Consider the following 21355-nt stretch of genomic DNA (forward strand, 5'->3'; position numbering starts at 1 on the left):
GGGCGGGGCTTCCAGCAGAGGGAGGGAAGGGCCAAGGGGAGGGGCTGGAATGTGGAAGGAGTTTAGATCAGTGAGGGATGTAGCAGAGGGTGGATGGGAGCTTAGATCAGTGAGGGATGTAGCAGAGTGGTGGATGGGAGCTTAGACCAGTGAGGGATGTAGCAGAGGGTGGATGGGAGCTTAGATCAGTGAGGGATGTAGCAGAGGGTGGATGGGAGCTTAGATCAGTGAGGGATGTAGCAGAGGGTGGATGGGAGCTTAGATCAGTGAGGGATGTAGCAGAGGGTGGTTGGGAGCTTAGATCAGTGAGGGATGTAGCAGAGTGGTGGATGGGAGCTTAGATCAGTGAGAGATGTAGCAGAGTGGTGGATGGGAGCTTAGATCAGTGAGAGATGTAGCAGAGTGGTGGATGGGAGCTTAGATCAGTGAGAGATGTAGCAGAGTGGTGGATGGGAGCTTAGATCAGTGAGAGATGTAGCAGAGTGGTGGATGGGAGCTTAGATCAGTGAGGGATGTAGCAGAGTGGCGGGTGGGGCGCTAGGAGCTGAGGTCAGCAAGGAGGTCAAGGCCACTAAATCCCAAGGGAAGCAATTGAAAGGGTCTCAGGGAGCGGGGGAACAGGCTTCGATTTGTCTTTTCAACCCATCACTCTGGCTGCTTTTGGGCGAATGAACTGTGGTGGGCCGGGGGTTGGCATGGGGGTGGCAAGAGTGAGAGCAGGGACACAAGGTCAAGACTTTCAGGCACACAGGTCAGAGATGACGCTGACTTGGACTAGGGGTGGCAGTGGAGAGAAGTGGGCAGACCCGGAACATATTTCAGGGGTGAAACTCAATCTTGCTCCATTTTTAAAAAACTGGATGGAATTATAGTGCCATTTACTGAAATGGGTAGAACTTAGAGCACCTTTAAGGGGGAAAAAAAAATCAAGGACTCAGGTTTGCACATGAGATGTAACCATAGAAAAATAGGACACTGAGCATGAAAGGGAGTTATAAATTGTTGAGCCAGGACAGCGACACTAACGGAGATGGTCTCAAGCTGGATAGATGGTCACCGTATCTGTTCGGTATCAGTTTTTCATTTTGAAAATGACTCTTCAAGTATAGGGTGGCAGAACATGCCACTCCCAAATATGCCACCTTGGTATAGGTTTATTTTGACCTGAAGGCAATTGAGAAGAAGTGGATATAAAAAAGCTCTCTGCCCTCCCCCTATTTGTCTAGACGCAGGACATAAATTTATAAAGGTGATCTCTCTCTCCTCTATCAAGGACAAAAGTTAATCGTCACCGACAACTTTAGACCCTTTTCAGTACTGAGATGGCACAAAGACTCCACATAACTTTACTAACAAGTCTTTTCTACCATCAGTTTACCAGATATCTGTCTTCCCACCATTTGCTGCCGCTACAAATTCAAGGTCCTTTTCCTTTGCCTTGTCACTTCTCTAAGAATTGTTCCTTTCCTAAGATGCCCGAATTCTAACCAAACCTTTGAGTTACTCATCTCTGGATACTCCCCGTGTGACATGCATAATATACACGTTAATAAACTGGTTTACTTTTCTCCTGTTAGCTTTTCCTTTGTCAGTCCAACAGGTTCCCAGGGAGAGAACCTAGGAGGGTAGCAGGAAAAAGAAATTTTCCTCCCCAGCGTATACTTTTGATTATTGTAACATTTACCCAGAGATTCAACTGGTGCTAGATCCCTTAACTCTTAATTTAATCAAAGCCCCAAATCATATATATGTCTTCACCAATGATGGTGCCTCTTCCAGAATGGGAAAGAGGAAATTGTTGTTGTTGTTTTTAAAATTAAATTTATTGGGTGACATGGTCATATAAGCTTCAGGTGTGGGTTTCTATTTTTTTAAGTTAAATTTGTTGGGGTGACACTGGTCAATATAAGAAAGAAAATCTTAAAACTAGAGGTTCCTGCTAAAAATTAAGCGTTGCTAATTTTCAAATACATCTGCAATATTAAAAACCTAATTAAGTACATTATAGAGTTTTCCTTAACTTTGAAAGTGGACATACAAGTCTTCTTCCACCACATTGTGGTAATATGCATGCATTTTCTGTTCCTCTTTAGAAAGTACCTTGGCGATGGGATTCTTTTTGGACAGATCCTCTCCTTCCCGCAGACTCACGGGGGCGGTGATCCAGGCTCGCTTCTGCCGCACTAAGTGAGTATGTTTAGGAAGCGGCCCATTTTCATGTCTGGTGTGGAAGGTCTACAACAACAAAACATTGCCAAAAAGTGATTAAGTACCTAAGACATCAGGATGGTATCTTGGAATTTACTAGAACTTTTAAGAAGGCTGTGTACATTTCAAGGTATAAATTTCATATTTATTAACACACTTCCTTTTGATAGAGGAAATGTGTTTATACTCTAGCAAATTCCACAGGAGTTCAACAGATTGTCTCCAAACCAGTATAGCACCTGGGATTTCATCTTTATCAGAAAGAAAAGATTTCCAAGAGTGAAGAGTTTAAAAGGTTAAAGAGTAATTTAGTGACCTTACAAATAAGCAAATTAAAATTAACATGATTTTTTTTTTTCTTACTAATGGAAAATGAAGTTTAGTTTTTCTGTGGTAGCTTATATTTTAAAAATAAATTACTAAATGTTTTAAGACTAAATCTTAGTAACCTATTGATCTCAATTTGACTAAGAGTAGTGAAAGTGTCAGTTAATGAATTTATTGTTTTCATGATGGGGTCAAGGTTTAAATTGCCCATATTTTGTTTTTAGAACCTTTCCTGGAAAGTGATTGTATAAATTTTCAATTGTTCTTTAACAGATAATACAGGTTTTATCCAAGGAAAATTTCAGTGCAGCTGACCTAGTGTCTTAAGATCAGACATGATTATTCTACTAGGTTTCTCATTTTCCTAATTTTGTAGTTCCATATAACAGGTATTTTATTTAGAAATATTTACACTGCTTATCTCTAGGTCATTAAGTTTTTCTTTCTTTTAGTTGAAAAATTCTCCTATAACTTAAAAAATTAAATTATGTAACAAAAAATTAAATAATACTAAGGTTTATAATGTAAAAGTATAAAATTTCCCTCTACATTTTCACTCACACTTCAGAGTAGTCACTGTTAACAACTGGATGAATGAGTATCTTCTATGGTCTTTTCGTATGACCATAGAGTTGTACATGTATAAAGGTCTTTTCCTATAAAAATGCAGTGTACTATGCATGGTTCCTTACCTCTAAATGGAGTGCACTCCCAAAGTTAAAGCAGATCTGAAAAATAAAATTATTTATTGATTATTTAAAACAATTTATTACTCCAGTTTAAATATTTTTTAAATGAATAACTAGGATATTACAGACATTAACAAGAAGAAAATAGGTTTAACACCACCACTATTCCCCTTTGTCAAAAGGAAACAAAATTTATTTTCTCCCCTTTGCCTCCCTGCCATGTCCAGGGCTAGAGAGAGGAATCGACACTCTTTTTGGTCCACAATGTCTTCTCAGAAACTCAGAACACAACGAATATCTGAAAACCAACCCCAAACTCTCCTGTGATGTTCATCTCTTGTTCTTGGGGAACCCACTTACCTTTCCTCAAGGCCTTTGGTGTGCAAAGCCGCCCAGAACCCCAACTCCCGCTATCCCTGATGGGCCACACGCACGGCTGCCCACATCCAGCCTTCATGCCTCACCTTCCTGGGTCCCACCGGCTCTTTTCTCTGGCTCTTATCCAGCACTGTCACATTTGGAACTTCATCATTACACAGAACTACACGCAGCATGTTTACACTAACATCTGGACAACACCTCCTATTCTGCCTTTTGATGTCTGCTTCACTTTTCTCCTGGCTTAATCCCAACCAGCACTTTCTTTCTTTCTTTTTTTTAAAAAAAATATTTTATTGATTTTTTTACAGAGAGGAAGGGAGAGGGATAGAGAGTTAGAAACATTGATCAGCTGTCTTCTGCACAACCCCACTGGGGATGTGCCCGCAACCAAGGTATGCCCTTGACTGGAATCGAACCTGGGACCCTTCAGTCCACAGGCCGATGCTCTATCCACTGAGCCAAACCGGTCAGGGCCAAACCAGCACTTTCTAATGTCGCCACGTGTGGTTATTTACACTTGAACTTAAATTATTTGTAATTAATAATTCACTTGCTCAACAGCCACGTGAGGTAAGTGGCTTGAGACAATGCAGACACCCATCACTGCCGACAACTCGATTGGAGGATGCTGGTAGATTCCTACCAGCCATCCCAGACACGCCCTTCTTCCTTTGATCTGCTAATGTTCCTGCCTCACTTTCCCCCCAACTCTGTGAGCCCAACTGTTACTCTCTTGGATCCTGACCCTGTACTGACAACAGTGCTTGGTTGGATCCGTCACACACCCATGCTCTCTAACACCTGCTCCTTCCACAGGGCTGGTGTTAGTTTCCAGGGCGACCATATATTTATGTTTTCCTCCGGAGTCTAGATGACACCGTGGCGCCCTCTGTTAGCAGCCCTTTCATTCTCAAAAGTTTGCTCATTCAGACCACAAAGTACACAGCCCCTTATCTTTGTGTCTCTTATTGTATCCCCATCATGCACAGGATTCCAAACCTCATGACCTCATCTAAACCCAGTCACTTCCCAAAGGCCCCACCTCCAAAAGCCATCACTGGGAGATAAGGCTTCTTCCTAGGAATTTGGGGGGAACACATTCAGTCCTTAACTATGTATGAGAGAATTCTAGCCAATGAGATATCAGGAGAGTCTGGAAAAATGCCCCTCACTGATGAGAAGAGAAGCACACTGCCAGCCTCTCTCCTCACCTGCCCTGGAGATGGGTGAGTAAGGATGAGACTTGGAATGGCTACAGCCAGCTGTGGCCACGAGGAGAAAGCTAATGCAATGGCAGAGAAGCCAAACTGAACCTGTGGCATCTCGGAGTCACAGAACTGGTCAAATTTGGAGCCGCCCCATCTCTGACCCACTTTTTAAATATTCTTTTTATTTTAATTTTTTAAAATACGTTTTTATTGATTTCAGAGAGGAAGGGAGAAGGAAAGAGAGATAGAAACATCAATGATGAGAGAGAATCATGGATCGGCTGCCTCCTGCACGCCCCCTACTGGGGATTGAGCCCGTAACCTGGGCATGTGCCCTAACTGGGAATCAAACCATGACCTCCTGGTTCATGGATTGATGCTCAACCTCTGAGCAACACTGGCTGGGCTATTTAAGCCACCGTTAGTTGTGTTTTGTTACTTATATCTGAAAGCAACCCACCTCACAAGCCCACTTGGCATGGTTATTACACTAATTAAAAGAAAGAATACACAAGTATCTTTATTGCAAATGACTGGCATGTAGCAGGCACGCAGTCAATAGAATTATGATGCTATTTCCTCTATTCCAAGACCTGCATTTTCCTCACCTTAAAATTTCTGAAATTTGGATTCAGTCATTCAGGCCTTCAATTTCCTACAATATGCTAAGTAATATAATGTTCTCAGATGTTGGGGAGAGAGACAAAAATAGATTGTGATGAGAGCTGTAAAGGAAGTTAAAGCAGGGGCGAGGGGTAGGCAGTAATGCAGGACTGAGAGGCTCCCGGAAGAGGAGCGAGAGGGGCGCCAGGCAGTGCCCTGCGGGGACTAGCCAGGCCGTGGAGTGGGACTGATGGCAGCGCCATCGAGGTGGGAGCTGCTGGAGGAGAGTGAGTCAGGGGATGATGGCTGGGCTTTGGGGTGCTGGTGACCTTGTTTCTTAATCCTTTGTAGGCCGTAAGCGTCTATACATGCAAGTGGCAGACCTTTGAATTAAATTCAAAATATCGTGGCGTGTGGGGATGGTTTCCGGTTTGGACGTGTGGCAGTTAACCCGCTAATCTAGTCGCTGGTTATGTGGTGTGTGCAGTTTGAGGAAGTCCAGTAATTCAATACACTTGTAATATGTGCACTTTTCTGTATGTTACACTAACAAGCTACAAAGATTTGTGTGCGTCTTGAAGCTCAGGGGGTCTGGGAGTCGACATGATAGTTCTGCTGTTGGCTTTTTACAGCACCTGTTGCAACAGCTTGTTTTCAGGCCTTAACAAGGCAGATGGACTGAAATATCCGCTCGGCACTCATTGCACAGAACCAAGAGAATCGTATAACATTCTGCCAGCTGTTTATGCCAGCGGTCGCCAGCGGGGTCCCGTGAGGTCCGAAAGGTTGGCGACTGCTGGTTTATTGGATTGAAAACAATTAAGATCTTAACTACTCTTTTCTAAAGTGCATATGTAATCTGTAACTCTTTTCTCACAAGAAACTTAATGATGGAAAAATATCCCGAGCACCATACCTTTAAGACTGAAGAGGAGCCCTAAGCGGTTTGGCTCAGTGGATAGAGTGTCGGCCTGAGGACCCAAGGGTCCTGGGTTCGATTCCGGTCGAGGGCATGTACCTTGGTTGCAGGCTCCGCCCTGGTCCGGGCCCTGGTCAGGGCTTGTGCAGGAGGCAACCAATTGATGTGTGTCTCTCACATTGATGTTTCTCTCTGTCTTTCCCTCTCTCTTCCACTCTCCCTAAAAGTAAATAAATGGAAAAATATCCTCTGGTGAGGATTAACAAAAACAAAAAACAACCAACCAAACAAAAAGACTGAAGAGGAAAAGTAATCTTCTGGTCTCTGTGTCCAAAGACTGGAAGATGGACCAGATATATCCTTAAAAGCGTTCCCAATTTACTGAAGTTTAAGAACAACTTCTATCCTTGAATCCTACGCATCTTGTAAAAACTGGTTTTCCTGGTAACTGGCAAGGAAATAATTTGGTTTTGGCAGAGGCACCAGGGAAGGTCAAGCACCACTGCCAGAATACCACCAAGCAATGCGCTCTTTGTTCTCAAGGTCGGCACCTCTCCACGTACTTCCTGCTCGGAAGGCACCTGGCCGAGTTTAACACGCAGGACCCAGGAGCTCAGGAGGCAGCGGCTGCAGTTCCCCCTGCAGGGCCCACAGATTCCCGGGGAGGTCGTCCATAAAACTTCTTATTTTATGGCTGAACATCACAGCTCACTTAGAAAATTGCAACTTAAAAATCCACCTGATAAATGGCCCACTCCAGAGTAGAATTCATACAGCAGCCACATTCAGCGGCTTTAAATTACAAGTACATTTTTGTTTTCACAGCTGCCACTTTAGGAAAGACTCAGCCAAGAAAAGCAGGATTTTGAACTTCAAGGGTTGAACCCTGAATTTGAACTGTAGACAGCAAAACTATGTCCTTTAAGTCTCACTGCAATAAATTATATGATTTATCACAATCTTTCGCCTGCTCTTCCGATGTCTGGGCTAATCTTAATGTAACAGATATGACTGTGGGTGACTCATACCTCTTTTAGAATCAAAGAAAATATTTTCTTTGGTAGCATTTATTGGCTGAATGAATTTTAAAATAGGGATTTAGCAATGCTGTGATACAGATGAGTTGTTAGATCGTGCACATTCTAACTTCAAGCTGAGTTTTGTGCAAGCATGGATAGCTCCTCTTTTGTCCTTGGTATAAGGAACAAAGACAAATAAACCCAAGGCCCAGTTTAAGAAACAGAGCTTCAGATTGTCCTTTTCACCATTAGATGGCGCTGGTCTACCAAGAAGGCAAATCCAGGAGCTACCAGACAGTGGCCAACAGTGGACTCCCAGGTTCTCAGTGGAAACAGGCATTTTCCATTGGCCTCCCTCAAGTAAGTGGGTGGCCAAGCTGAAGATGGAGAAGGTCACTGGCCTTTTGACAGTTGTATAAATACTTTTGCAGGACAAATCTTAGTTTACATTTCTTCTCTCTTTTCCTTTCTAGCACGCTAACTTGTAATGAAACTAAACCAACAATCTAGCCCCAGAAGGTCAGGCCTTACTGATGACAAACCACAGACAACTGCTGTAAACCGAGGTCACAGTGATGCCTTGTGGGGGGAGGGAAGGTCAAGAGGCATGGTGTTGGGGGACCTGGTCTCTCTCCGGCTTGGCCCATTAATAACATTCACTAAATCCAGTAACTGGTACACTGTGGGTGCTCACAAAACGTCAAGCCCTCTTCCCTGTAAACCTGTTCCTTCACTTAAGCTCCCTGCCCAGGAGCCAAGTTCACCGGTTCCCTGATTGTAAGCTCCCTGCCCACGAGACAAGTTCCCGAGCACCCAGAAGACTGGCACGTGGAGAAAGCACAGTAGCAGCTGATGAATGTATTAATATCAAACAAACGCTCATCAACCAGCCTACCCGGCTGTTATGTATTTCTTGTAAACAGAGAAATTCAGATGATGATTCCAGCTTTTCTAAACATACATACTTTAGCTCTTACATTTTTTTAAAGATATTTTATTAATTTTTTTTTTTTTTTTTACAGAGAGGAAGGGAGAGGGTTAGAGAGTTAGAAACATCGATGAGAGAGAAACATCGATCAGCTGCCTCCTGCACACTCCCTACTGGGGATGTGCCCGCAACCAGGGTACATGCCCCTGACCAGACTCGAACCTGGGACCCTTGAGTCCGCAGGCCGACGTTCTATCCACTGAGCCAAACCGGCTAGGGCCGCTCTTACATTTTTAAAGAATACATCTGTGCCCAAGGCACTTAGCTAGTTTAGCTATGACAGGTGGGCCCTGCGCTGGAGCCGCTGAGATGAGTCGGAGAACAAGTGCACCTACATTACTCTAAGATGAGGAGGAAACACTTGATTGTGTGAATGACAGCTGCCAAGACAGTTCTGGGGACCTTGGAAAGGTCCGGGGAAGTGAGGAGAAGGTTAGGGCAGGGGGTGGCCAGAGCTTGGCCTTGGAGAGCAGGATCTGTGGCTGTGCCCAAGGGAGGCTGCCACGCCGGGAGGCAGAGGGGAGGGATGGGCATCGGAGGCAGCCTGCGTGGGAACTTGGAGACTGAGGGCAGAACAGGAAGTTGTGTGGTTTGGCTCCTAGACCAGGCGATGGTAGCAAGTAGAAAATAAAGACAAATAGTTGGGCTAGGGATCTTCACTGACTCTATGGAGTGGGGAGCCATTGGCAGCTTCTGGTAGGGAATACTAGACCTTCAACACTAGAGCTGCAGAAGGATTTCTGGCAGAGCTGGCTCAGGTGGAAGGCAGAGGACAGTAATAAGCCAGAGCTGTAACGAGGCCGGCGATAGAGGACTGGCACCAGGATGGGTGGGTGGGCGGAGGCAAAGCTTTATGGGGCCCAACTCAGTCCTTGGCAATGCCCTGTGTGTAGAAGACAGAAGGGGTCAGAGGGCACACAGTGCTAAGTCTGATGGCTAGAAGGATGTGATTCTCAAAGCTCAGATGGCAGAAATGTTAAGCTTAGGCCCTGGGGAAACCCTCTGAGTAGGGAGGAGAGGCACTAGACCAGTGGTTCTCAACCTTCTGGCCCTTTAAATACAGTTCCTCATGTTGTGACCCAACCATAAAATTATTTCCGTTGCTACTTCATAACTGTCATGTTGCTACTGTTATGAGTTGTAATGTAAACATCTGATATGCAGGATGTATTTTCATTGTTACAAATTGAACATAATTAAAGCATAGTGATTAATCACAAAAACAATATGTAATTATATATCTGTTTTCCGATGGTCTTAGGCGACCCCTGTGAAAGGGTCGTTTGACCCCCAAAGGGGTCGCGACCCACAAGTTGGCGACCCACAGGTTGAGAACCACTGCACTAGACAATCCAGAATAGGGGATATGGCCCAAAGTGGGCAAGGGCGACACCTCTCAGCCACTGTTGCCACCCTGCTCCCACGCGTGTCTGGTATGTCTTCTCATGATGTGGGTACAGCATATCCCCCTCCTGTGCTTTACTTTCTTGTGGGTTTTACGCATTTTAGCATCAGCCAATGGTATAAGTCCTGTCACAGCTTCCTTCATCCTTATCGCCAAGCTTTGCGTATAATAAAAATCTCAATACATTAAAAAATAATTTGAAATAGACAGCAATAGTCCAATGTTATATGTGGTACGCATCTGATACTTTAAGGAAAACTCAACTGAGAAAACAATCTTTCATTATATGTGAACTATATGTTTGAAAGTGTTATCAGCCATTACATTTTGTGATACATTGAAAGACAGGAAAAAAAAAAGCTGTGATTAAGAAATGCTCACATTGATTTAAAGCTCATTTATGATTTCAATTGAGGTTTCTGATTTTTACTACAATTTGATAGTTTTAAAAATACCAATCCCTATTTAATGAGTAATTTCTTTCCATATCAATATTTGCATGCTCCATTCCTGAATAAACTATTTTGCAAACTTTAGACTGATAATTGCCATTCTTAGACCTGTCTGATAATTAGATTAATGGGAAGTTTCTATCAGGACGTATTTCTGGATCTCAGCTTTGAGGATTTCAATTTAGCTCATCAGATATTTCTAATGATCAGGGAGAATTCAGATTGAATGAAGACTGTGTCTTTTTGTAAAGTCCTTTCTCTAAGTTTCTGCTGAGTTGCCATTTCCCTATTACTTATTAATTTTTAGAAACAAAACCAAATGTGAAATTATGAGTTTCTAAAGTTTTTGGATAGAACTGAATATTCTTAGAGGCTTCAATACCATCTGAGTTATACTTGAATTTATCCTAAAATCTGTTATCCAGTTGCATATTAGAATACTGTATAACTGATGTTATTGATATTATATGAGTTGCATTGTGTTTCCCAAAAGAAGGTAAGTTGAAGTCCTAACCCCTAGCATCTTAGAATGTGACCTGATTAGGAATCAGGGTCTTTGGAGATTTAACCAACTTGAGGTCATCGGTGTGAGCCCAACACGATCACTGTCTTTATAAAAAGGGGACAGTTGGATATGGACTCAGACATGCACAGAAGCAGGGAATATGCAGACACAGGAAGGATGCTGTGTGAAGACAGGCCTGAAGTGATGCATCCACAAGGCAAGGAACGCCGAGAACCCTGGAAAACGCCCAACACGAGGAAGAGGCAAAGGAGGAACCTGCGGTATCTACCAGAGGGAGTGTGGCCCTGCCAACACCTTGATTTCAGACTGCTGGCATCTAGAACTATAACACAAGGCACTTCTGCTGTTCGGAGCCACCCACTTTTTAGTACTTCGTTACAGCAGCCCTAGCAAACTAGCAGCAGTAGATACACCTGTTCACAGTACAACTGGCTATCATCGAATCCTTAAAATGTAGTTTGATTTTAAAGGCAAAATTCAGGCAACAATCAGAAAATCTCTTCCTTGAGTGCCCTCTTGAACAGTTGGGCAAAGCCTATGGATCCCTTGTCAGAATAAAGTTTTTAAATCGAATAACAAATTAACTCAATTATATCAAAATAATTATCAGAATTTTGAAAAACCCACCATATTTGTGATGCAGTAATATTATATTTCATTACCAATGCATTAAATAATGTCTAGTAGAAAGTTTATTAGTGATGAGAATAAATGTCATTTTGAGATAACTACAGTATGATGTCAACCTTTTTGTGACTTCTCAGGTACTGTTAATGCTATTGCAATGTCTTTCCTACATTCATAATTTAAAGAAAGGCTCAATTTCAGTTAGCAGTTAGTGAAAATAGGTATGTAACTTATTCCCAGTCATGTCTAAGGACCCTCTGAATTTTACCTATGGACAGGAGTAGGTAGATCCTAGGTAAAGAACTCTTGAGAAGAAAAGATTCTTTGCTTTTATTCACAAATTCTCTCATTTTTTTCATTTAGGTGGAATTGGCTTAAATCATTGCGATAACTATGTGGGTATCACCCAACATCTCCTTCTGGTGTGTCTTTCTTTTTCTTTAAATATTTTATTTTATTTTTAAAAATATTTTTTATTGATTTCAGAGAGGAAGGGAGAGGGAGAAAGAGATAGAAACATCAATGATGAGTGAGAATCATTGATTGGCTGCCTCCTGCACTCCCTCTACTGGGGACCGAGCCTGCAACCCGGGCCTGTGCTCTGACCAGGCCATTCAGTCCACAGGATGATGCTCTATCCATTGAACCAAATTGGCTAAGGCTGGTGTGACTTCTGAACTGCAGAGGAAAGCCAAAGCTCACATATCACAGACTCCCTTGCAGCTAAGGTTCTGAATGTGATTATTTAGATTCAGCCACTCAGTACTTACAGGAGGTGGGAGAGGAGCAAGTGACGCTGGCAAGCATGGATGTGGATGTATTTGGGTTTTTGCAGCAGCCTTAGTGCCCACCGCTAGATTCCTGGGTGCCAAGAGGCAGAGTACAGGTACATTTAGTTGTATGGATCCTAGCAGTTGTCACATGGTTCTGTGAGCTGCAGCAATAGCATCCTAATCATGGAAGCTTCCAGACTGCCAGAATGGCAGTGTTTCCTGTTCACAGGAGAGGCGGCCCCTCCCTGTGTGGCTTTGAAGTCTTTACTGATAACACAAACTGTGGTCTGTTTCCTCAATCTTTCCTACACTTATGTAATCAACTTACTGTCCTGGAATAAACCTCTTCTTGCCTTAACTAGCTAGTCTAGAGTGACTTCTGTTATCTGCAACTGAACTCTGACCCATACAGACTATAATTTCTATTCTCTCCTATAAAAAAAATCCTGTTTCCTTAAGAACTACTTCTCTTTGATGAGCTGCTTTCCATTCTTTACCAAAGAATACCCAGATGGCCCCTGGCTTGCAATGTCGACTTAATGATGGTGCAAATGTGGTAAGCATTCAGGAGAAACCATACGTCACATTCTGAATTTGGATCTTTTCCAGGCGAGCAATACCTGATAGATACTCCTTTGTGATGCTGGGCGGCAACCGTGAGCTGCATCGCCCCGTCAGCCACAGGATCACAAAGGTCACCAACTGATACTCTGCAGTCATGCACCCCGTAACGATGTTTTGGTCAACAATGGGCCACACATATGTGATGGTGGTTTCGATGGATTATAAGCAAAAAGTCTGTTTGTGATGTTGAAAGAAAAGGCTGGAACTGACTTCTGTGTTGAATTCCCTGTGAGCTCTGGGTGTTTAAGCAGAAGAGGCGGCTCAGCCTGCCGTCCACCTGTGATGTGCACACAGTCACTTCTCTCCCCTCCACCTCCCTTTCTCTCTCTTTCCTCCCAGTCTGTTCCTCCCGCTCTCTCCTCCCCTCTCCCTTTTATGATTTCTCATCTCAGGCTTAGTCTCTGGGTCTCTGCTCTCCCTTCCGTCCCTCCCCCCTCCTCATGTCTATTTCCTCGCCAAAAGCCTCTCCCTTCTCGGCCCTCCTCGGACTCCCAAAGCACACATAGACATTGGTTTTCGCGCTGTGTTTTTATTGTATCCCTTTAAAAAGACAGTACAGCCGAAACCGGTTGGCTCAGTGGATAGAGTGTCGGCCTGTGGACTGAAAGGTCCTAGGTTCGATTCCGGTCAAGGGCATGTACCTGGGTTGCGGGCACATCCCCAGCAGGAGATGTGCAGAAGGCGGCTGATCGATGTTTCTCTCTCATCGATGTTTCTAATTCTCTATCTCTCTCCCTTCCTCTCTGTAAAAAATCAATAAAATATATAAAAAAAATAAAAAGACAATACAAAAAGTAATGTGGATGTGTCTTTCCTGTGTTTACATAGACAGATGCCGTGGGATTACAGCTGCTACCATACTCAGCACAGTGACATGCTGCACAGGTGAGTAGTCTTGGAGCAACCGGCTATCCCGGTGATTTCCCACCTTTTTCAGCTCATGGCACATAAACTAATTACTGAAGTTCTGCGGTGCTTCAAAATAAATAGTTTTTCGATTTGACACGCAAAAAAGTATAATTTGATTCATTCACACCTGACGGCTATTGTTGCGTTGGCTGTTGCCATTTTTTTTTTTTTACTTGACAATCTAAGGGAAAAGAGGCCAGTGCCCATGACTCAGTAGTCAGGTAGTGCATGCTTTAAACATCCTGGTGGCTCAGCAGTGCGCCTCTAGCGGCACCCCACAGCGGCGGACAATTGCTGGGCCCTTACCAGAGAGCCCAGGAGTGCAGTCGGCCCTCTGTGCAGGCTTGTGGACGTGCGTCTCTGAGGTTTGCGCAATGACGATATTGCCTAACAACACATTTCTCGGAGCGTCCACCCGGCGGTAAGTGCAGCATGACTGTGTCAGCAGTGTTTTAGATGGTGTGTTCTGTGGCGGTGTATCCCATAATGTCTATGAAATGCCTCGCTCTGTCTCATTCTGGTGAGAAGAAGGAACTGGAGATGAAACTCAAGATAACTGCCCAACTGGACGCTAATGTGGGTGTGCTGAGCGCACGGAAGGCAGGCGAGGCTAACCTGGGACGCGCAGGAGGTTAGGTGGAGTAAGTGCATTTCCGACCTACGAGACTGTAAACATACGAACGAGGAGGTTATTGGGACGGAGCCCCACCAGGAGCCGAGGAGCATTTTCCTGTCCTTCCAACTTGAGGTACATCAGGGGGAAGGCTGAACTGCCCACTTTGACCAAAAATGGACATTCACATTCATATCACAAAATGTTCTGTAGCAATACGAAGGCCTGCTGGAATTCTGCCCGGCTCCAGTCAGTTACAGTCACTTTCAGAGGAACAATGATTGCCAAATTAAAGTAAAAAATGCTAAATTGCCAATGTAAAAAATATGCTTAAATAATTTATTTCTCTGTTTCTGTTTGAATTGGCCTGCTTGTCACACCACGGGGGATAAAGGTGGCTTCTTTTCCTACATGAAAGGAATTGAATAGGAACTCTCAAAGGGTGCCAGGCGCTACATTGCTAAGGATTTGTTCTGCTCTGCCCGGAAGTATCACCACGAGGGAATTACTTGCTCTGTTCTTCCGGGGGTCAAAACCAACCCTCTAAATTATGTCTTAGAAAAGCTTTAGTAACAACATGAACTTGAGCTGAAAATTACTTCAATGACTTGGGGCAAAACAAGATGGATAAATAGGATATGAAGGTACTCTGGTGCGGCCGGCTCCGGGTCCGAGCTGCCATGCTGCTGTGAGCTGACTGGAGGCCCTCCTCTCTCTGTATATACTTCCTGTTGGGTTGTATGTCTAGCTACATTATCACTATATGAAAACCCATTTAGCAAAGTCCTACAAACCAGACACATTTCTAAAGTATGTGCAAGTCCATTAACAAAGAGAAACGAATACAGTTTAAAACCCAATTGGCGCATTGAAACCAAGCATAAGACACGCAGACGTAGCATTGAACACCGTTTTCCAACGGCTGAAACCCTTTCTTTTCAACATTAAGCCCTGGCCGGTTTGGCCCAGTGGATGGAGCATGGGCAGAGGATCCCGGGTTCCATTCCAGTCAGGGGAACATACCTTGGTTGCAGGCTCATCCCTGGGGGAGGGGGGGGAGGGGGGAGAAGGGGAGGTTGGGGGAAGGGGAGGCAATCAATCCATGTGTCTCTTCTTCCTCATTGATGTTTCCTTCCCTTCCTCTCTCAAAATCAATGGGAAACTATCCTGGGGGAGGACTACCAACAGAAAGATTAAGCTCCGAAAACCCCATTTGGCTGTGGCTCGACACTGGATTTTCTAAAACCCTTTAAAATGACCCAAATCTTAGCACTATTGTATGATTTTTCATACTAGGAAATGGTTTGAAAACACCAACTTTGCGACCTTAAGTTTGATAAGTTAAAACTAAACTAGTGTGGGTGGTTTTGAAAGTGGTTATACAAGTCATCAACAAAAGCTTGGTAAGAAACGTTTCTGGAGTGCGTTTGGCCTGGCTGTCGCTGCCGTCTAAGAATCCCGCGGTCCCGGTGTCCCGGCCTCCGCCCGGCCGCGCCCAGGGCGCCTGGGGGTCGGGAACTGGAGCGCAGCCGGCGGGCGGCCGCCTCCCTCTGCCTCCGGTCCCGCCGGAGACAGAACAAAGCGCAGCTCCCCGGGCAGGTGCGCCCGCTCCCGGCCCTCTGCACCCCCAGATCGCAGCACCCAAGGGCGTGGGGCTGGGGCCCGGCCAGCACCCAGCAGCGGGCGGGTTGCAGCGCGTGTTCCGCGGCCCCAGGGCCAGAGCGCGCCGCCGCCTGCCCGGCCTTCCCCCGCTCCGGGCGCCCACAGGGAGCACCCGGCGGGCGGGGCGGCTCGGGCAGCGGGCGGGTCGGGGCCCAGCCCGCGCCCTGGGTGCCCAGGCCTGCCCGGTGCCCTCGGGTGCCCAGGCCTGCCCGCGCCCCGCCGTTGGCGCACTTACCAGGAGGAGCAGCAGGGCGCCCTCCGCGCGCAGCGCCATCGCCGGTCCCCTCCGCGCCCTCGCCTCGGGCCGCTGGTCCCGCTCGCTCCTCCGGTTCGGCACTGGCTCCTCCTCGTCCCGCCCGAGGGCCGCCCGCCTGGGTCGGTGAGCGGGTGGTCGGAGCTCCCCGCCCCGGTGGGAGTTCCCGCAGGAGGGACAGGGCGGTGACGCCCGCCTGTCGCTCACGCACCTGGGACCCGGACGTCCCCGGTTGGGGACTTTGGGCGGCAGGCCCCGCCCCGCTGTCCTCTCCTTCCCACCCTCCTCCCAGAGCGCTGGACGCAGGGCCACCGGCAGGGCTGGGCCACCCGCAGACCCGCCTTGTCCAGGGAGGACCCGCGCGTCCTGCGTCCTGCGAGGCCGCTCTGTGCCTGTGCTGGGGCCTGAGCTCAGGAGGCAGGAGGTGGCAGGAAGGAAGGGGAGCGCCGTGAGAACCCGGGTCCTCACTGCCCAGGAGAGCGAGGCGCCCACCTGGGGACCCCCGGCCCTGGAGCAGGACTTCAGGCACCGGCCTCCGCCAAGGCTGCTCCCCTCCCGCCAAGGCCGGTAGTAGGTTTGCGTCTTACCTGGCTCAGAGAGGAACAGTTATTAGAAGAATCGCACGCGGTCTAAAGGGACAGTCCTGGGACCCCTGGTGAACCAGATTCCATCAGGAGAGAGCTCTAGAGGTGATACGGGAAAGGTACACTTTCCCACGTGGTTTACAAAAGCCCTTACACAAGGCCTAACCCCGAATCTTCCACCTGAACACCCTTCTGTGCCTCAGTTTCCAGAACTGTCCAATTGGATTCATAGTGCCCAACACATAGGCTTGTTCTAAAGATGAAATCAGAAAATCTGTGTGAAGCATTCTGCGAGGTCTAGTACATAAGGGTGCAATAAATGGCGATATATTATGACAGTAATTATTGCAAGTGTACATGTTAATTTGAACTCTCCCTGAAAAACAGAAATACTAGCATCAGCAACAGATGAGGAAAGTTCTAAGAAAGGTTAACTATTGGTGTTGGAGTAATAGAAGAACCTATAAAGGTATAAAGGATTGATTTGCTACTAGAAAATTTGGCCAAAATGGCAGAGTTCCTTCTGTTGTTGGAGGTGCCTTCATCTCCCCTTGCCCAGGCCCCCTCCCTCTCCCCAGTTCTGATTTTGCCACTTTGCCAGGTCCAGTGCAGTAGCCATCTCCTCTTTCGTTCCTTTCAAGGTTTAGCTTGTTCCTGTTCATTGAGCATTTAATTTTGTTGGAGATGCAAACATAAATGTTTCTTATTCAAAGAAACAAAAGTAGATCTTTATGAAATAGATCTTATATTAGGAAATAATATAACTAACTACTATAAACTATTATAAATGCTGTGGGAGAAATATATGCAGGGTGTAATGGGATCATAGAGAAGGGAGTCCTTTGCCATACTTTGAACCATGAGTTAGAGAAATCTCTTTTAGAGTGTGTGTGCAGTGAGCTGATTCTTAAAAGAATAATTGTGAAGGAGACATTGGGCCTGCCAGGACAGAGTAACTCAGAGCATAGACGCTGGTGAAGAGTCGGGGGTTTCAGATTTATCCGTAACAAAAGCATGGTTTTCATCCTATTGACACAGAAAGGGAAGCCAGAAGCGAAAGCCTGTGTGTGTGTGTGTGTGTGTGTGTGTGTGTGTGTGTGTGAAAATGGAATTTGAGATATTAGAGCAATATCCAAGTAGAAAAGCCTAGAAGTAGTTTGAATTGAGGAGAAGACCATTGCAGATCAATTAGGTGGCAAAATTTTCTATTTTTCTGTCTGTTCTTTCTTAATGCATTTCTTATTCTCTGCCTGCCTGTTAAATGCTTATGCCTTTTGAGTTCTTTCCTTCCTCCTTGGCACCAAGCATGAATCTGTAGTCACTCCCATTGTGCAGATCTATCACAGCTTCCTCTCCCAAGCCCCAAACATGGGGCACTGCCATTTGGATATTTCATAGGGGCCTCAAATGACCCTACCCAATTCCCGGGGCTATCGAGCTCAGCATACTGACAAGAGATTTTCCCGCCCCTCTGTACCGCTCCAGCCCGCCCTTCCTACTTCCTCCTCTGCCTTGTCAATTTGGCCAACAGGCCAAGAACCTGAGAATCTTCCTCAGCCCTCCTTTTCCCATACTCTCCGTATCAATGACTTCCCTTTCCCTCCATTCCTTCCCCTCGGTGACTCACACACCTGCCTCTAGCAGTCGCTTTGGGGCTGTGGTGATTTCATCCACGTCCGCTACCCCACCCACCCCTCGTTCTCAGGATTGTTAGTACTTTGAAAGCAGAGGTCATAGCTCATTCATAGTGGGCCCAACCCATTGTATCCAGCACATAGCAGACAATAAAAACTTGCCGAAACCAATTGTAGGGAAAGGTGTCTGGAATTTCCACTGTGGAGAAGTTAATCGTGGCTCTGGTCAGACAGTGTAGGTCTGGGATTGTGTGTGTGCGTGTGTGTACAAGCACAGGTGCCCCCACACGTGTGCCTGTACTGGTTTTATGTGTGTGTTTTCTCCAACCACGCTGCAGCAGGAGCAGGAGCAGAATGGCAGATGGTGGGTGTGAGTCAGGGCTGCGGAGTGGCCTGGCTGACAGGGGAGAGGTGTCACCCAGGATGTACAGGGCGTCGAGGGCGGCAGGAGAGACAGACAGGGCAAAGGTGGAGGAGTTCCGGGGCCGGCTGAGGAGCCTGTATCCCATCAGGTGGGATCAGGTGGGGAAATGGGAGAGGGTTGGTCTTCTCTGTAACCCGGAGAAGGGTGGCCTCTGGCAATAACAGGGTGGGGAAAACTTTGTTGCCGTCCTGAGCTGGAATGTACAGAGTAGGACCGAGCGCCCAGCAGACGGCGAGCCCCATGGTCTAACACAGAGACGCCAGCACCTTCTGAGCGCACTTTGGGGGCAACATCAGGCTGAGCGCACAGCCACAGAGGCGGAGGCCCTGAGAGAGCGAGGGAGCTGGAGGCCGGCGGTGAGTCACCCTGTCTGAGCCCGTCCCCTCGGGGCCCCTGTGAGTCAGTGTATGACAGCCGGCTGCTATGAGGCGAAGTCCCTGGATCACAATCCCTAAAGGACATTGTTGACTCGGTTTGTGGGACAGGGGAGAAGAAGACGCTGCCGTTGCAGAGTCGGATTTGGCACAGCAAGGAAAGCAGAGCTTTTGTTCTTGGACCCAAGCAGAGTGCTGAGCACAGTTTAAGAGATTTTTTTTCCAAAACACACCCTGCTGGTTTTCAAAGGTGATAAGACCATAGCCTTGCTGGCAGTCTTATCAGAAACTCCGCAAGGCCTTGTTGTCCCATCAGAATGCCTCTCCCTCCCCCTGACTCACGTTTCAATCCTTTGGCCCGAGGCTCCGTGCTGCCTGTGTACTGCTGGAAGGGGGCATGTTATCGGTCTTCACATCGCAGCAGGCTGCTGCTAGCGCCCGGGCCTGCTCCACCGCCGCCTTTGCACTCTTGGCTTCTCTCCCCGAGAACCTTCTATCCAGATGTGTACACACGTGACTCCCTCGCTCTTAGCTTTTCTGCCCCTCAAATACCACCTTATCCGTGAGGCCTTCTCTGGCCACCCCTTTAAAACCTGCGATTGCTCCCACCCCAGAGCTCCCCACCCTCTGTCCCTGCTTCCTTGTTCTTGGCACCTCGCAGCCTAAGGACTGTGCAGTTACTTATGTATTATCTGTTGCCATTCACCAGAATGTCAGTCTCACGAGGGCTGGGCTTTCTCTGTGAGCTGCTAGGCCTGCAGCAGGACCTGACCCATTGGGGGTTCTCGGTGGCCATTATCTGAAAGTGTGAATGAGTGAACAAGTGAGTACGTTTTCAAGGTTATTTTGGAGGGTAGGGTGTGTGTGTGTGTGTGTTTAAAATGAGGGTAAAGATCCAGAGACTATTATATTACTGGAAGGATGTGAATAAATGTCCCCAGACTGAGTCGGGGTGTGCTGGGAGGCCTCATCTACTATGGACAACGCCCCCTGCCTCCCTCTTTGTCAGATGGATTTCGCTAGGACCTCCTGCACAGCACAAAGTGAGAGGAGTTCAGAGAACAAGGGAGAACTTTGCAGTGTCCCTCCTCTTCTTTAAGACTCCTCTCTTCACAGGGGAGCAAAGTGCGAAACCATAAGCCATACGGGAAACCCCTTTCCCTCTGCAGTGAACAAAGACAGCATTCATGAGGGCAGCGTGACACTGGGAGGTGGACCTGGTTTTCCCAACTCCGTTTTCTGAAAACACTTCAGAATGCGTCTCTGGCTTTGGTTTCACCCTCGGATTTGTTTATGGGAATTCCTGGGAAGATAAGGGAGATAGCAGAGGCTGGGGAAGGGACTGGAATTCAGGGCCTGCAGGACAGGGTTTGTGGGTTGATGGCAGGAGAGTTTACGCAGAGTGTCAGACAGAAACTGTAGCCCTGACCCAATGTGGCTAATGACCTCAAGGAGACACAGAAAAGCCCCTCAGAAGACAGAAAAGACGGCTGGTTTCTTGGCAGCTACTTCATTTGCACGTAGACAAGTGACCTTTTTAAGGTTAATGAAAAAGTAAACTAGAGGCAATGCCATAGCTTTGGAGAGCAAACATGGAGGTAGAAATACCAGCTCTAAAGATCCCTTCAGAATGACCCAGACCAATGGCTTTTGCAGAGAGAAGCAGAATCTCAAAAACAAATAATTTCCATTTTAAGGTAAAAACAAGGATTCAAAGATATGAAATCACTCATTTTAATAGACTCCCGAAATTAATCTTGTCAGTGGTGATTTTTATTTCAGTACCATACCATGTAGTAATTTGTTAATCAATTTGTGAGTTATTTACCGTACTTGTTAAAATGATTAGAGCACATTAAAGTAATTCAATAATGATGTTACTTACTCACATGTTTGACATTTCCTTGGGTGGAGATACAGGGTGGATTCTAGTTTGGAAGGGGAACAGAGCGAACTTGGCCATGGGGGGGCATGACGTTGGCCACAGGGAGTCATGACCTTGTGGCTGCGTCTGTCACAGGTGCCCTGCACAAAACACATTGAGAATCACCGCTGTGAAGGACACACTTGGAAGAGCCGTGCTGCCCCCAAGTTATAATATTGTTATTCTTGGACCCCAAATTAGATATTATGAATGGCAAGTTATTTCTATG

The 21355-nt window shown here is 46.4% G+C and overlaps 1 protein-coding gene across 1 annotated transcript in view; it reads right to left on the minus strand.

Moving 5' to 3' along the window:
• The window catches only part of DSG2 (desmoglein 2), a gene marked incomplete at both ends in the record, with an annotated part of 32306 nt that extends 16099 nt beyond the window's left edge, over window positions 1-16207 (minus strand). The window contains 3 exons of the mRNA XM_081096678.1: window positions 2101-2235; window positions 3228-3263; window positions 16169-16207. Of these exons, the coding sequence (XP_080952804.1) occupies window positions 2101-2235; window positions 3228-3263; window positions 16169-16207 (210 nt within the window). The remainder of the gene's footprint in view (window positions 1-2100; window positions 2236-3227; window positions 3264-16168) is intronic.
• Window positions 16208-21355: the final 5148 nt, after the last annotated feature.

The sequence above is a fragment of the Myotis nattereri genome (genome assembly GCF_964212035.1).
Source record: "Myotis nattereri genome assembly, chromosome: 8".
Classification (NCBI taxonomy): domain Eukaryota; kingdom Metazoa; phylum Chordata; class Mammalia; order Chiroptera; family Vespertilionidae; genus Myotis; species Myotis nattereri.